Raw genomic sequence first — 14,075 nt, 5'->3', positions numbered from 1 at the left:
GGCTCAAGGATTAGGGATGCCTTGAGGGAAGAATTTGAGGCTGAAAGCCAACAGTAATGTTTGCTGCCTTGCATGGGAGTGGTGCACTGCTTACACTGTTATTCTATTATCCATAATAATAATATGATTTGCAGTGCCTCTTTCTTTACTGGGCTAAGGTGTCTTTCACTATCTGCTATAATAAAGACTGTTTTCAAAGCCAAGAATTGTTTTATTGAAAAGAAAAAAACTTCCTTGACAGACAGACAGACACACAACATTTCATTAACACAAGAGGGCAAGGGTGTGGGTTGGTGAACTGTACAGTCACAAGTTTGCATATGCCATGTCTGGATTGCTGTTTAATGAATCCTGCACTTCAGGGTGCATATACTGCATGGTGATGGGGTTGAATGCAGAGGGTAAGGGTGGTGGTAGGTATCAGGGCTGGTTGTGTTGGAGGCAGCTGGTGGTGGTAAGAGCCTGGATGCTGGGGAAAGGTGGTTGGAGCTGACATCTGCTTGCATGGCAACGAGTGACTCTATAGACTTTCCTCTTGGCCACTGCATTTCTCTTGCGGGTCCTGCTTTCAGTGCTGAAGAACAGTTTTCAGCATGTCCTCTTTGCTCTTTTTTTTCTCAAATTTTGAAGCCTCTGTGATGTTGAACATCTGGGCAGTCCAGTCAAGGTCACTGTACACACAGAAATGACAACATTTAACACGGGCAGCATTGTATCCACTATCTCCAGACATGAATTGTTACACTGAGGAGTTCTCACTTGCAAGTTCTCACTTGCATTCTTTATCCCAAAAGGAAAACACAACAGAAGCCACGAAATGGTGAGTGAGGAGTGGGGCTTGAGTGAGAGGAGGCTGGGTTGCGGGTAATCTGGAGTGCTAGAGGGGTTGAGTGAAGATGCAGATGCAGGGTGATCTTATCTCCCTATCTCTTCACTAAAGAGTCTCCCAACATTTTCACAGGACTTAATCCTGGAAGATGTTTCTGTGTTCAGAAATGGTCCCCTGGCCGAAGAGTGGCGACAAGGGACACAGTGGCTCTGCCTATAAACCTCTGGATGAAGCTTTTGCTGAGATAACCCATGCATGCATCCATAACCCCCTTCCTCTCCAGAAACATTTCCACCCAGAAAATAAAAGCCGCCTCTGCCTGTCCTTCTGCAACTGCTGGCTGCTGCCTCCTGGCTTGAGAAGAGCTCCTGGCTGCATGCCTCCAGGAATCTGCGGTTTCTTCCCCATCCCAGGAGCTTCACTCTCCTCCTCCTCCTGTCCCCAGCCTGCTCAGAAGTGTCCATCGTTACCCTGGGATTGGCAGTGGGGTCACCCCCAATATGTTGTCCATCTGGGCGGATCCGATCTGCGATTCCCCTCTCGGCTTTGTAAATAACCACTCCCAGCTCTTTAACTTTCACCCTGCATTGTAGTGCGTCCCGTTGATGGCCTATCCAGCATGTCCCTTGATATCTGCTCAAAGATAGAACAGACGCCTCACCCCAAACACTGATGAGGTCCTGCAGCATGGTTACCTGTAACCTGTAACTGATTAACTGATTGCACTCCACACCTGGCTGCAGCAAACAGGAAGGAGATTTTTAAATTTCCCGGGGCATTTAAAGGGCGGGTCACCTGAGGCAAGAGCAGTAGAGTGCAAACTGATGTGCAGAGTGGCTGAACAGGAATTCTGGGATAGCTCCTTATTCCCTGGAGGACAGGTAAAGCGCTGGTGCGTGTCCACCTGCTGAGCAGCGCTGGTGTCACCAGCGCTGCACTCGCAGCGCTGGAAAGCCTCCACCAGCGCTGCAACTTGTAAGTGTAGCCAAGCCCTAAATGTCTGAAATGTAGTTGCTGCACACTGAAAGCTCAGAGCAATTTAGATGCAATTTTATGTGCACTTCTCCATATTTTTACTCACAGGTATTTAACTTGTATTAAAAAACTTGCATCAGTTCATCTGAGGGAAAACACATAAGGTTTAGTTTTGCAGACTAGTCTAATTTAGTGTCTTTCTACACTGAATGGAAGATCAGTGTTTGGGACTGTAAAGGCTGATCTGTACTACAAGAACATCCAAAATGAGGGACCCCATGACAGCTGTGTTATTTCCTGATCCTGTTACAATAATGTTAAAATTTGTAATGTGGACAGGACTAGGGTTGGCAAGCTGGTCAATTGATTGCTCAAATAATGTCAATTGACTGGCCAACAGGCCACCTGTTATTTGACCAACATCAAATATTGTCCAGCAAGAATGCCCAGAACTGGGCAGCAGCCTACTTTTTTGATTGCATCCTAGTGCTGTCAATTAGCAAGCCTACTTAAATGGCTTGTCATTCACTTTTCTACCTTCTAATGCCATCTGTTGAGGAAAAAGGTAACTGATTGAAAGCTGAGCCTCTTGAATGGGTATAATCTTCAGAACAAACATTCTATGTACTGTATGTATGTATATCATTGTATACTAGACCAGAGGTAGGCAACCTATGGCATGTGTGCCGAAGGTGGCACGCACGCTGATTTTCAGTGGCACTCACGCTGCCCGGGTCCTGGCCAGTGGTCCGGGGGGCTCTGCATTTTAATTTAATTTTAAATGAAGCTTCTTAAACGTTTTAAAAACCTTATTTACTTTACATACAACAATAGTTTAGTTATATATTATAGACGTATAGAAAGAGACCTTCTAAAAACATTAAAAGACATGCTCCATGTCCAGAAGTGTTTACTGTCTAAACTGACTAGACAAACATACAAACTCAGAAGTGAGAGGAGGGTTCAGTCATTAAACCTTCTCCCCTAACACAAAGAAAATAGATGCACAGCTCTTAAGCTGCTTGACGAGTTGGCCTAGCATAAGTGCATTTAAAAATTACTTTTTTCTTTTATAGTTGCTATATGTTTGTTTTTGTTTCTGTTTAATTTCATGTTTCTTTTCTTTTGTAACTGTTAAGTCTTGAGTAACTTAATATTTAAATGCTAACCTAATATTGCTATAAAATATAATTATGCTATCATTTTTTTTTCAGAATTTCACTTAATTGTCTTTTGCATTTTTCTGAGTTTAAATAACTCAGTTAAGTAATTTATTTTTTTTACTTAGTTATAAGTATCTATCTAAGATCTATTGGACACCATAAAATCATAGTCTTTTTTGTTACTGTTGTTAATGTTCTGATAAAGTAGTGCTTCACATTATTTGGCTATTTTTGACATTATTTGACTAGTCAATTGACCAGTTATTTTTGGAATGATCAAATGCCCAACCTTAGACAGGACCTTTACGTCACAGTTATGTCCCATCGACACTACACCTTTTAATCATGTTGTAACTAGGTTACGTGGCTTGATTATTTTTGTAGTACAGAAAGGGTACAAGGCCTTATCTATACAGAGCAGAACTGTGCTTGACAGGTTTTTTGTAGCTAGTATAGTACTAGTATGACTTCAGTACATATTATGGACAGAGTTCTTTTCAGAGTTACCATACCAACAGAAACCACACACTGTATTTCACCTCTCCACTTCCAGCAAGTCCATGGCATGGTTTCTGAACACTTGTAACATAGTTTGTTTGCAGATGCAAATCATGTAACAACTGTGTTGAAAATTATTCCAGATGCTGTTATATAACCAAGTGTGGACCAGGCCTGATCTGATATTCTTGAGGCAGCGCTTGAGTCTGAGTGCAGTGAAGGCAGTTTATTCAGTCCTTGAGGGAGAAAAGGACCTCATATTGTTCTTTAATGATTTATTTTGCTGACTTGTAGAGCAGTGCTAATGGATTCCTGAGGAAGCAACTTCTGGCTTTCCTGGGCTGGAACAACAGTTGACACAATCCAGGGACTTTTAGTGTGGGGCTTGATGCAAATTTACCAGACACCCATTAGTTTAAATACTAAACTTACCAGACAGAGCCTATATGAGAGACTGGGTTCAGGAGAGCCACCAGCAAATACCAGGAGCAGTTTGCTGCTAAGGAACATAATCCATGAATTCAGGCTGATGGAAAGTGGTGAGTGCTGGAATTCTTGCCAAGAAGCTGTCCCTGAACTTTGGTTGGGACCTCTATTTTTTGTATCCGCTTTTAGGTGTCTGATAAGTTTGAAGCCTTTCCACATCCCTTCTGGCTGCTAGAAGGGAGAAAGAGCTTTCTTTTTCTAAGCACCTCATAGACTCATAGACTTTAAGGTCAGAAGGGACCATTATGATCATCTAGTCTGACCTCCTGCACAATGCAGGCCACAGAATCTCACCCATCCACTTCTATAACAAACCCCTAGCCTATGTCTGAGTTATTGAAGTTCCCAAATTGCAGTTTGAAGTCCTCATGCTGCAGAGAATCCTCCAGCAAGTGACCCGTGCCCCACACTGCAGAGAAAGGCGAAAAACCTCCAGGGTCTCTGCCAATCTGCCCTGGAGGAAAATTCCTTCCTGACCCCAAATATGGCGATCAGTTAAACCCTGAGCATGTGGGCAAGACTTGACTTACCTCCCGTCCTCACGGCGCTCTGACTGTTAGGGAGGTGTGCGTCTTTAGTATTCTACCTTTTCCCCAGCTTCTATTTGTTTCCTCCTCTCATGGAGATAGCTGCAGTGCCTGCCTGTTTTCTCAGACATGACTTTTCTCAGTTTCACTGCTGCCTACAGAGTTATTAAATACCAGCAATGAAACAGCCAGAGTCCAGTTAATTTTTATCAGCTGCTGCTTGGAAAAGCAACTTTAAGATGAGTAGGAGTACTAGAACTAGCTATCTCTAGAATCAGTAAGACAGCATCATACTGGTTCATGTTAATATCTTCAAAACTCTATAGGCTTTTAAAAAAATGAAAGCTTAAGTTCTGCACAAATCAATGTTATAGTCCCTCCAATGCATTAGAAAAGCTCTATAGAGAGAGGAAGGAATGGTCTTGTGATGAAGGTATTGGACTGAGATACAGGTTAGTTGGATCTTATTCCAGATCTGTCACAGAATTCTTGTGTAACTTCAGGCAAGTCATTTACTCTCTGTGTGCCTCACTTCCCCATCTGTAAATGGGGTCAATAATATCCCAGTGATGTAGGAAAATATTGTGAGGATAAATTCATTAATGTGTAGTAGGTGCTCAGATAAGGACCAGAGAGGACTGATTTTTTTTTTATTTTTAATAGTGGGGAAAGTGTGCAAACTAGACAGGGGCGGCTCTAGGCATTTTGCCGCCCCAAGCACAGCAGGCAGGCTCCCTTCGGTGGCTTGCCTGCGGAAGGTCCTCCGAAGCCGCGGGACCAGCGGACCCTCCGCAGGCAAGCCGTCAAAGGCAGCTGGCCTGCTGCCCTCGCGGCACCGGCAGAGCGCCCCCCGCGGCTTGCCGCCCCAAGCACGCGCTTGGCGTGCTGGGGCCTGGAGCCGCCTCTGAAACTAGAACTATCTTTTATTTTCCCTCTGCCTCCTTCACCCCACAAAAAATTGCTTACTCATTTGGACACCAGAAATCCAAAGTACAAACGTTATTGTTGCAGTGTCAGACACAATCTGATTTTATTGTCATACAATGTTTTAAATTATTATTCTTTTAATTAGCTGTAATGTTTAACTACAGTTGAATTCATGTTTGGATACATTTTGTTCTTAGTTGGAGAGAAATATTGTTTGAAAAAAAGTTGGATACTTTTTGAGTGAATCACTGTACAATATTCACAGAGTAGATTTGATTTAAATCAATTTGATATAAATCACTAGTCAGGAAGACTCAATTTAATTATGGATTTCTACATAAAAGTGCATGCTTGTTGGTTGTTACTAACCTGAAGATCCTGCATATTCAGACATGTTCCTTTTGTCATCTTCAACGCAGCTTCCTCCTGAGAAGGAACACTTCTCATGATGTTGTTTCATTCAGGCAACCAGGCTTTGCATTTCTTTATTGCACTGTTTGCATTTTGCACGCATGCCTGCCTTACCCACAGGTAGAGGAACTTCATGAAAATATTCCCAGACTGGGTCTCTCTTATGGCCTGCTGCCACTATAGGTTTTCGCTTCCAGTGAGAGAATGGTAGGTCTCAAATCAATGAAGGCTACACTCAAAGACCTCAAGACTTCTGTAATATGCTGCTCAAACAGTTTCACTTTTGTTTCTACTGCCTGCCCCTCCCTTCTCACATTTATCTCCAGACTGCTGCTCCTTGTCCAGATCTATTCCGCCCCCAACAATCTTCTATTCATTGAACTTTTTGAAACTTTGTACTTTTAGAGAGAGGTAATACACAAATTTGCAGAAGGACAATAAGGTTAAGGTCTGTTATTTCTCACCTCTCTATATTATTTATTTAAAACATTTTTGTTGTTAACAAGCATGTTATCTCTGGAGACACAAATCCACACTTTGGAACTGCAAACCTAAGCATCTCTGATGGTATCTTCTAGACTGAGCACTGAGTCCCATTGGGCAGATAGAAAGATTTAACCTAAATAATCTATACATAATAATACATAAATAATCATAAGATTGGGTCTCTAATCCATGAACTATTGGAACTCATTTACAAAACTTTTCTTAAACATTACATTAATATATTGTCTCATATTATAGAATTAGAATTTATAATCCCTATTCCATGATGAGATTCGAGCTATAATGTATCTTAATTAAAACTATCTTTAGGTAGGTTTTTTTCCCCAAAAAGTATTTTATCAAAAAAATCAGATTTAAATAAATAAAAAGATTTTTTTGATTTTTTTTTTTTAAATCATTGATTTTTATCCACCCTGCCCTTTGGGGACCTTTACCAGTCAGCATAAATTAAAGTAGTTTCAGTAACTACTTTAACTAGCACTGGGAGCCACATCCATCCCTAACTCTTTCAATGTCAGGGAGATGTCTTTGTGCCCAACTCCCCTCTGGTCCTGTGCTGATCATGGCTTGGGTAGATCTGAAGATTGAACTATAGCGTTGCATTTGATTGTTTTCACCATTGCCTTACTGATAATTTAAATTTGTTTATAGACTGTGTTTTGTTTGATATTCTAGCTAAGTTAGAGTCAGTCATGAAAACATTTACCAAGTGGTTTTGAAGTATGTCAACTCATTTTTTTTTCCAGAATATGTATTGGAGCTTAGGATGTTTATGAATGTTATGACTGAAAATGTGCTTAGATGATGAGCATCTAAAGATTAATCAAATTGTTTAATCAAACAACGAAGCCAAACTGCTTTTTGAAATGGGAGTATGATAATTCTATATTTTCAAAGGATAACAACAGTATCCTTCTTGGGAATAAAATATGGAAAATTTGGACTTGGTGAAAACTGTGCAAGAATTCTCTCATTCTTCTATAGAATCTGACATCAGAAGTTCCTACAACTCTGGCTGTAACTTGAATACTAACAGGTAATGATAATGTATAGCACAAACTGATAAATATATTTTTAAAATAGGAAATATGTATTGGACTACAGCTGTTTTTTTTTGTCTTTCTGTTTGGATGGGTGCCTCATTTGAAGTGATGTCATTTTACTAAAACAGAAGCTTCAGAATTTATTATGTGGCCTTGTTAGCTTCTGCTGGGACAAAAAGAAAGGTGACAAGTCCAAAGCATACATGTGAAATAATACCTCAGCTGTTGGTGTGCTTCTTTATTATTTTAAATCTGTAGAGAACACAGCTGTATTATTAAATCTGTATGTAAACATGTATATAGGCCACTTCTACCCAAATATAATATTGTGAATAATTTGTTCTTTCATATGTTAAATGGAGCTAATATAAGGCCACTGTTACTATTTTAATAAACAATTTTATAGTAATTGTATTCAGTTACCTGTACTTACATTTTATAATGCAGGAGGAAGCATCACAGTTCACATTTATTTATTGTTCTTGAAATGCATCTTCCTTGTCTTTCCTACTTGTCTCTTTCTTCCTTTCAAGATTGAACTTTTGTTCTTCTTGTGTGCTTTGGGCCTGATTAGAGCCCGATGAAGTCGATGTGACCCTTTCCATTGACTTCAGTGGGATTTGGATTAGGTCCATTCAGTCCGGGGTCAGTTATATCAGTGTAGTGTGAGCCTTTTGTAATACTGATGTGTTTTCTGGTATTGAGAAATGAATAAAGATAATTCAATTCCTTTAGTATACTGTTGCTGTATGAGGGATAGGACTATCTATTGTGATTAATGAGTATTGCTGTTGAAAGCCACAAAATCTCATTTCTTCTGAAGACAGAGAGGTACTTAGAATGAAACTAGACAACCTTTTAGTCTGTCACTCAGACTGCTAACAGTCACCATTTCCAGGCAGGTGAAACAATAAATGTTGAGCCAAGAATGCCAGTCTATATCCAGAGCATTTTATTAAATAAAGCTATAAAATAATAGAAGATAACTGTTGAATCTTGCCAATTCCTATTCTATTTATAGGTACATCTTTATGCAGACAAGAAGGAAAAATGAAAAATTCTGTAATCATGATGGTCTCATAATATCTGTCAATGCAGAAGGAGGCACTGCAGTTCTTTTCTTTTTCTTTGTACTTCATAAAAACAAAGAATGTATTGTAAGCATCCTGATATAAAATAGGATTCTGCAAGACAACTGTAATGTGCAAAACGCAAAAAGCTGTCCACTTAAGCAGATAACTCCATTGTGCCAGGAAGCTAAATAGCTTATCAAGTATAGGATTGTGATCACTAGTTCAGCAAGGACGCCAAGTGGTTGCCTTCAGATGCATGTGAGCACATTAGCTTTCTGTGGCATTACCCCACACTTTCACCTCCTGCGAGGGTTAGAATTTCCAAGTAAGAATTAAGGCTAGGACAAAGATTTTTTGGGGGACTGTACCAGATTCCCAATAGAAAGAGGAGAGGATGCATTTCCCTGGAAAACAGGGATTTATAATTTGTGATTAAATTGTAGCCCCAAAACTTTTATGTATTACACACATCTACCACTTATATATATTCATTAGTCTGCACCTATTCCATGAATCCAGAAGGTAGGGCTAGTTAATCTTCCAGTACAAAGAAATAACATCACATCTCCGAAGTAATCTGTATTGTATATTAGATCCCCTTTATAGTTGCCGATGGAAACCCTTAGTGAGATTTCACCCCTTTGTGAGTTTTGTAAATCTGTACTTAAATCTGTTAGTACACTGGTTTTCAAACTGGGGTGTGACAGGATTAACAGTGGGGTGCCAGAACATATGCTGTATTAAGTTTAGAATATTTATAGTAACTTGTCTGTTGTAATAAACAGTTGCTCTGAAAACCTGAATTCTTTTTCTATTCAGTCCCCAAAATATGAAAGGAAAATGTGGGCTAGGACCAGGTGGTAAACGGAAAGAGATTCTTCCTAACTAGACCTACTAAGATGAAGGCTAAATGCCATACATCAGTATGATTTTTGCACAGGAAGTTAGATCTCTAGAGGCACTGTTCTCAAACTTCAGACATCAGCAGTATACAAGGACACTTTTCTGTAAGCTGCTGTCTTGCAAAACTACTAAGAAGTCCTGCTTTAAGGAAAATGTATGATGTATTGAAATCTATGCTAGTGACCAATAACAACTGCATATTTGTGAGGGCCACACTTTCTCTTTTCTTGGACAGCCATTATGTTAATTTTTAAAAATACTTCTGTCACAGCCCTGGTTGATTTCCCTCCTCTGGACACTCACTAAGCTGCTGTGTTTGGATCCCGACACTGGATCATTTTGTTTTTAATCTCCCTGTGGTTCAGCTTGTTGACTCTGGCCTTTCTGACACTCTGCCTTGGCATAGATTCTGTGTGGTACCCTTTCCGGAAGTGGGATCCCTGGGCCCAGTTGCCCTAGTCCCCGAGACCAGTGCTGAACTGTTTAAGACTCCCCAGTAACTTAAACATGCCCTTTCCCAGAGCTCTACTTTTGTGGGCACTCTGGTAATTTACCCCTTCAGGGACATATTATAGTTGAAGCAAATAGAGACAGATTTTGCAAAAAGATTTCTATAACAATCACTTTTTGCTTTAAACAGCACCAGAGATACACAGATCAAGACAAAACAATACACATCTACAGACCATTACCTGCCCTCATTTCCTTACCACTTGTGAGCATTCTTCAGGATTAGAATCTGTTTCTTTTCAGGGATCCAAATCTCTTCTCTGGGACTTCACTCCTCCAGCTCAGGCTTCTCTTCTGAATCTCTTTTCTGCCCCTGCAGCTGCTTCCTTTAGCTTTGTCTGGTCAGAAACCTGCCCCTTCTGAATCACTCCAAGTTCTCAGTTTTTGTGTTTTTTTTAACCCCCTGCTCTGACACTTCTGTCTCTTTGTTACCTTCTGGAGATTTTCCACTCCTTAAAACCCTTTTACTCTCTGCAGACAAGCAGGAGAAAACTGCTTTCACCTACAATTCAGTCATCCTGTTTTTCTATCTGGGTTTGATGGTCTTTCACAACTGTCCTACTCAGAGACAGACACTCTGGCACCTCCCTCTGTCTCCTCAGGACAAGGAATATGAGGCAAGAATACAGTAAAACGTTCATAGTCATAAATACTTAAATTTGCAAAAAGTTCATAATTTCAAACAGAATTAATAAATTATACATAGATTCCCTAAGTTGTCACAACATGCTTAAGATGACACTGAATCATTTTATCAATTCTCTAACTTTTTTTAGGGGAAAAATAACCTTGTTTGTGTGATCAGGTCAATCTGATTTTTAGTGTATTTGATTTCAAAATGAGAATTCATTACCAAAGGCTTTTGTATTACTAGTGTATTATTTTGAGTACTGTTGTTGGACAACATCTGGCACAATAAATAATTCAAATGTTTTTCTTCATGTTTCAACAGAAGTAGTCCCTCATCCAATCCGAATGGAGTTTCCAGTTTCTCAGGGAAGACCAGCCGCTCTGTAATTCCTGTTGAAGTGCTGGCCTCCTTTATGCACGATATACAAAAGAGTGGAGGGACAGACTCAGAAATTTTGAAGAACTGTGAGGTATCTGATGTTCAGTTTATTTTTTAAGTTTGTATTAATGTAAAAAGGTTTGCAGAATGGAGGACCGGTCTAATGGTGCTATAATTTAGAAATAAGACATGACAATGTGTGTTTTGACACTTATTTAGGGAACTGTTGTGACACAACCGTTAGAATGTAGTACATCCTAGTGTAATCAGATACATTGCTGTGCCTTATTGCAATCCTAGCTTGGCTTTGTATGTCTTAATATTGCACAAGAACAAATGTAAGTGTGTTTGAAATGTAATAGATTTTTTTTAATGTTGCAATAACTTTGAGTCTAATTTTTAAACCTTTAAAAAGCACTGAAATTCAACGTAAAATCTTACACCAGGGTAACTGCACAGTTGTTAGCAGAGTTACTTGTACTGTACGGTACTGTAAATCAGAATCCGAACCAAAGTCTTAGAAAAGTACTAGCGTGAGTCATTAGTTTTATTTTCAAGAAACGATTAGTGTGTTTGAATTGTGGCATCAGTGTGTGTTGCGTTCTTCAACAGGAGTCAGGTCACTTTAGCTCATTCTTGATTAAAATATAAGTATAAAAATAAGATAACGTAAATAAAACCAAAATCACTGGTGCTATTTATAAATTTGATAGTTAATGTTTTAAAGTCTTTCACATAATTTTATTAACTTGCGTTTGTATTAGTCTTTTTAAAATCTGTAATAATGTAATTGACATTGTAGTAGCACTTTGTAGCGATGGAAATGTCTTGAAATATTATTAATGTTTTACAAAAAAGTAGCTTCATTGCAAATCTAGTACTTTTTCAGAGTTTCATGACTTGACTTTTTAACATAAATTCCCCCAAACCACTAGGCAGAAGTCAACATCTTGATAGTGAATAAGAGATAGTAGGTAGAGTGGGATATACTGTGAAGGGCTTTGAAAGGGCTTTTGCTGGTATGAACCTTAGACAAATATTACTCACACTGGAACCGACCCCCTCATCGAATGATGGGACTCAAGATTTTTGGACTGCGTACATAATGTATGTTTGTTGTTTAGAACATATTCACCCTGAAAACCGTTGGTGCTCCTATTCTCTTGTCACGGGAATGACAATGAGAATTGAACCAGTACAGCATTTTTATGTCAGGACTCTGTGAGACATGTTGGAGTGGTGCTGCCAAGATGATGATTGTTGTCAGTAGCTATCGGTGTGGTGCTCTGCTCTTGTTCAATGATGATAAGAGTTGGCTACGTGCATGTTCCCTCTGTGTGCTGCCCCGGCTCTTAGCTAATAGCTGACACAGCAAACCTCGAGAGAACCCCCAAAGACCACAGCCTCTAGTAAGGTACGAAGGAACCCAAACCAGGTTTATTGTCAAACAAAGCACAGTAATAGTTTCCTGTAGACTCTACAGGACATACTACGAATTTGTGCCCCCTGGCAATGGACTGGCTCAGTCAGTGGCGGGACTTTCCACTGCCCCCTAGGCCAGACAAAGATGTGACTCCAGGACCTACTTTTATACAGTTACAGGACAGGTTACTCATCCCTACTGACGTATTGAGGTACAGCCCCTTGGCTCATTAGGGTGCTGTCTCCCCCTTTGATCATGTGGTTTCAAACAAACAGATCTATCCATCATGCTGTCCTTTTGACCTTGTCTTTAAGATGCACCTGCCTGTTCCTTGTCATCTCTGTGGAGTGTCCTCGTATCAGGATGTCCAGGTGCTATCTTGGCACAAGTTCCTCTTATTAGCACTTATGTGTGAATGCACTTGCTTCTAACAACCCTCTTCTCACCAACTTCTGTGAGCGGGGCCTGCGTCTGGCTGTGGTTCCTGGCCAATGGGAGCTGCGGGGGCAGTGCTTGGGGCAGGGGCAGTGTGTGGAGTTCCCTGGCTGCCCCTGTGTGTAGGAGCCGGAGGGAGGACATGCCACTGCTTCCCGGAGCTGCGCAGATTGGGGCAAGCCCCCGACTCTGCTTCTCAGCTGGAGCGCCAGAGCGGGGCAAGCCCCAGACCCCACTCCATGGTGGGAGCTTGAGGGCTGGATTAAAATGCTTGCAGGGCCAGATACAGCCCCGGGCCGTAGTTTGCCCATCCCTGCTCTAATCTTTGCATATGAAAACTTTGAACATGAGGCAATCAACGATTTGGGGGGCAGTTTCCAGCCTTCTATTATGGATGCCCCAACAAAGTTCTGGGGAAAAGGTGCACCAGCCCTAAACATCAACGAATCAGTCAACAGAGCCTGGACATCATAGGAAAACAACATGTGGCTCACTTAAATGGGAACTATCAAGAATACTGACGGCTCAGTGCCTTGCATAACACAACTTTAAAGCAGGACTATGAAATGTTTTTGGCAAATAAGGCTCAGTTGATGGAAGCGTCATTGGCTGGAAATGATTATGGCTTGTCTGTTAAGAACTGTGCACCTTAAAAGCTGGTCCACAGAACAAATCCTTGCCCGTGAGAGATGGACACAATAACATACTGCACATCAAGGCAGAATGTCTGAGTGGCTGGAAAGAACACTTTCAGGAGCTTCTGAACCACCCCATCAGAGCTGCTGATGTGCAGCTCCAGGAGGATGCAAAGAGTCCAGTAACCACCCCTCCATGTAGAGGATGTTACTATCGGGGAGGGTCAAAGTGCAGCCTATAAGCCCAGGAATTGCTGTGCTGCTGGTATTTGTGGTATAGCTGATCAAGCACGGTTGGGATTCTGTCTTGGAGAGGCTGTCAGGTGTTGGACTAACCAGTCTGCAGTGTCTTCACAAGTGACTCAACACTGGGTCAAGTGGTTTGGCCATGTCCTCCATATGCTGCAGCCCATACCAGCCCGCCAGCTTTATGCATTTAATCCAACAAAAGCTAGATGGAGAAGACCTTATGGATGGCCTTGCACATACTGGAGGGATGTCATGGCTTCTGACCTTGCTTTCCTCAGCCTTAATATAAAGCAGGCTGCAACCTTGGCAGGAGAGTGGGCTCTCTGGAAATGGGTGATACGAAGTGTGCACTCTACAGTCCACGAGCAGGAGAATGAATAAATAAGTAAATACCTTAAAAGTGAAGACAAACAGCTTTATGTTTGATGTGATAGAGAGCGGGGAGCCAGTGGAGAGATGTAAAGAGAGGAGT

At 40.9% G+C, this 14,075-nt stretch overlaps 1 protein-coding gene across 10 annotated transcripts in view; it reads left to right on the top strand.

Annotated features, from left to right (window-relative positions):
• Positions 1-14,075, top strand: part of MPHOSPH9 (M-phase phosphoprotein 9) — a 49,520-nt gene that overhangs the window by 3,917 nt on the left and 31,528 nt on the right. For 4 of the 10 annotated variants that reach the window (XM_039504979.1, XM_039504978.1, XM_039504974.1 and 1 more), the window contains exons 2-3: positions 7,308-7,359; positions 10,805-10,952. In XM_039504979.1, coding sequence (XP_039360913.1) covers positions 10,896-10,952 — 57 coding nt within the window. In that variant the 5' untranslated portion in view covers positions 7,308-7,359; positions 10,805-10,895. Of the gene's footprint in view, positions 1-3,780; positions 4,005-7,220; positions 7,360-10,804; positions 10,953-14,075 lie in introns of those variants that run through there. The other 6 variants (XM_039504977.1, XM_039504976.1, XM_039504980.1 and 3 more) reach the window with 4 other exon arrangements.

Source organism: Mauremys reevesii, linkage group 18 (genome assembly GCF_016161935.1).
Source record: "Mauremys reevesii isolate NIE-2019 linkage group 18, ASM1616193v1, whole genome shotgun sequence".
NCBI lineage: Eukaryota > Metazoa > Chordata > Testudines > Geoemydidae > Mauremys > Mauremys reevesii.
This window is presented reverse-complemented; position numbering and strand designations above follow the sequence as displayed.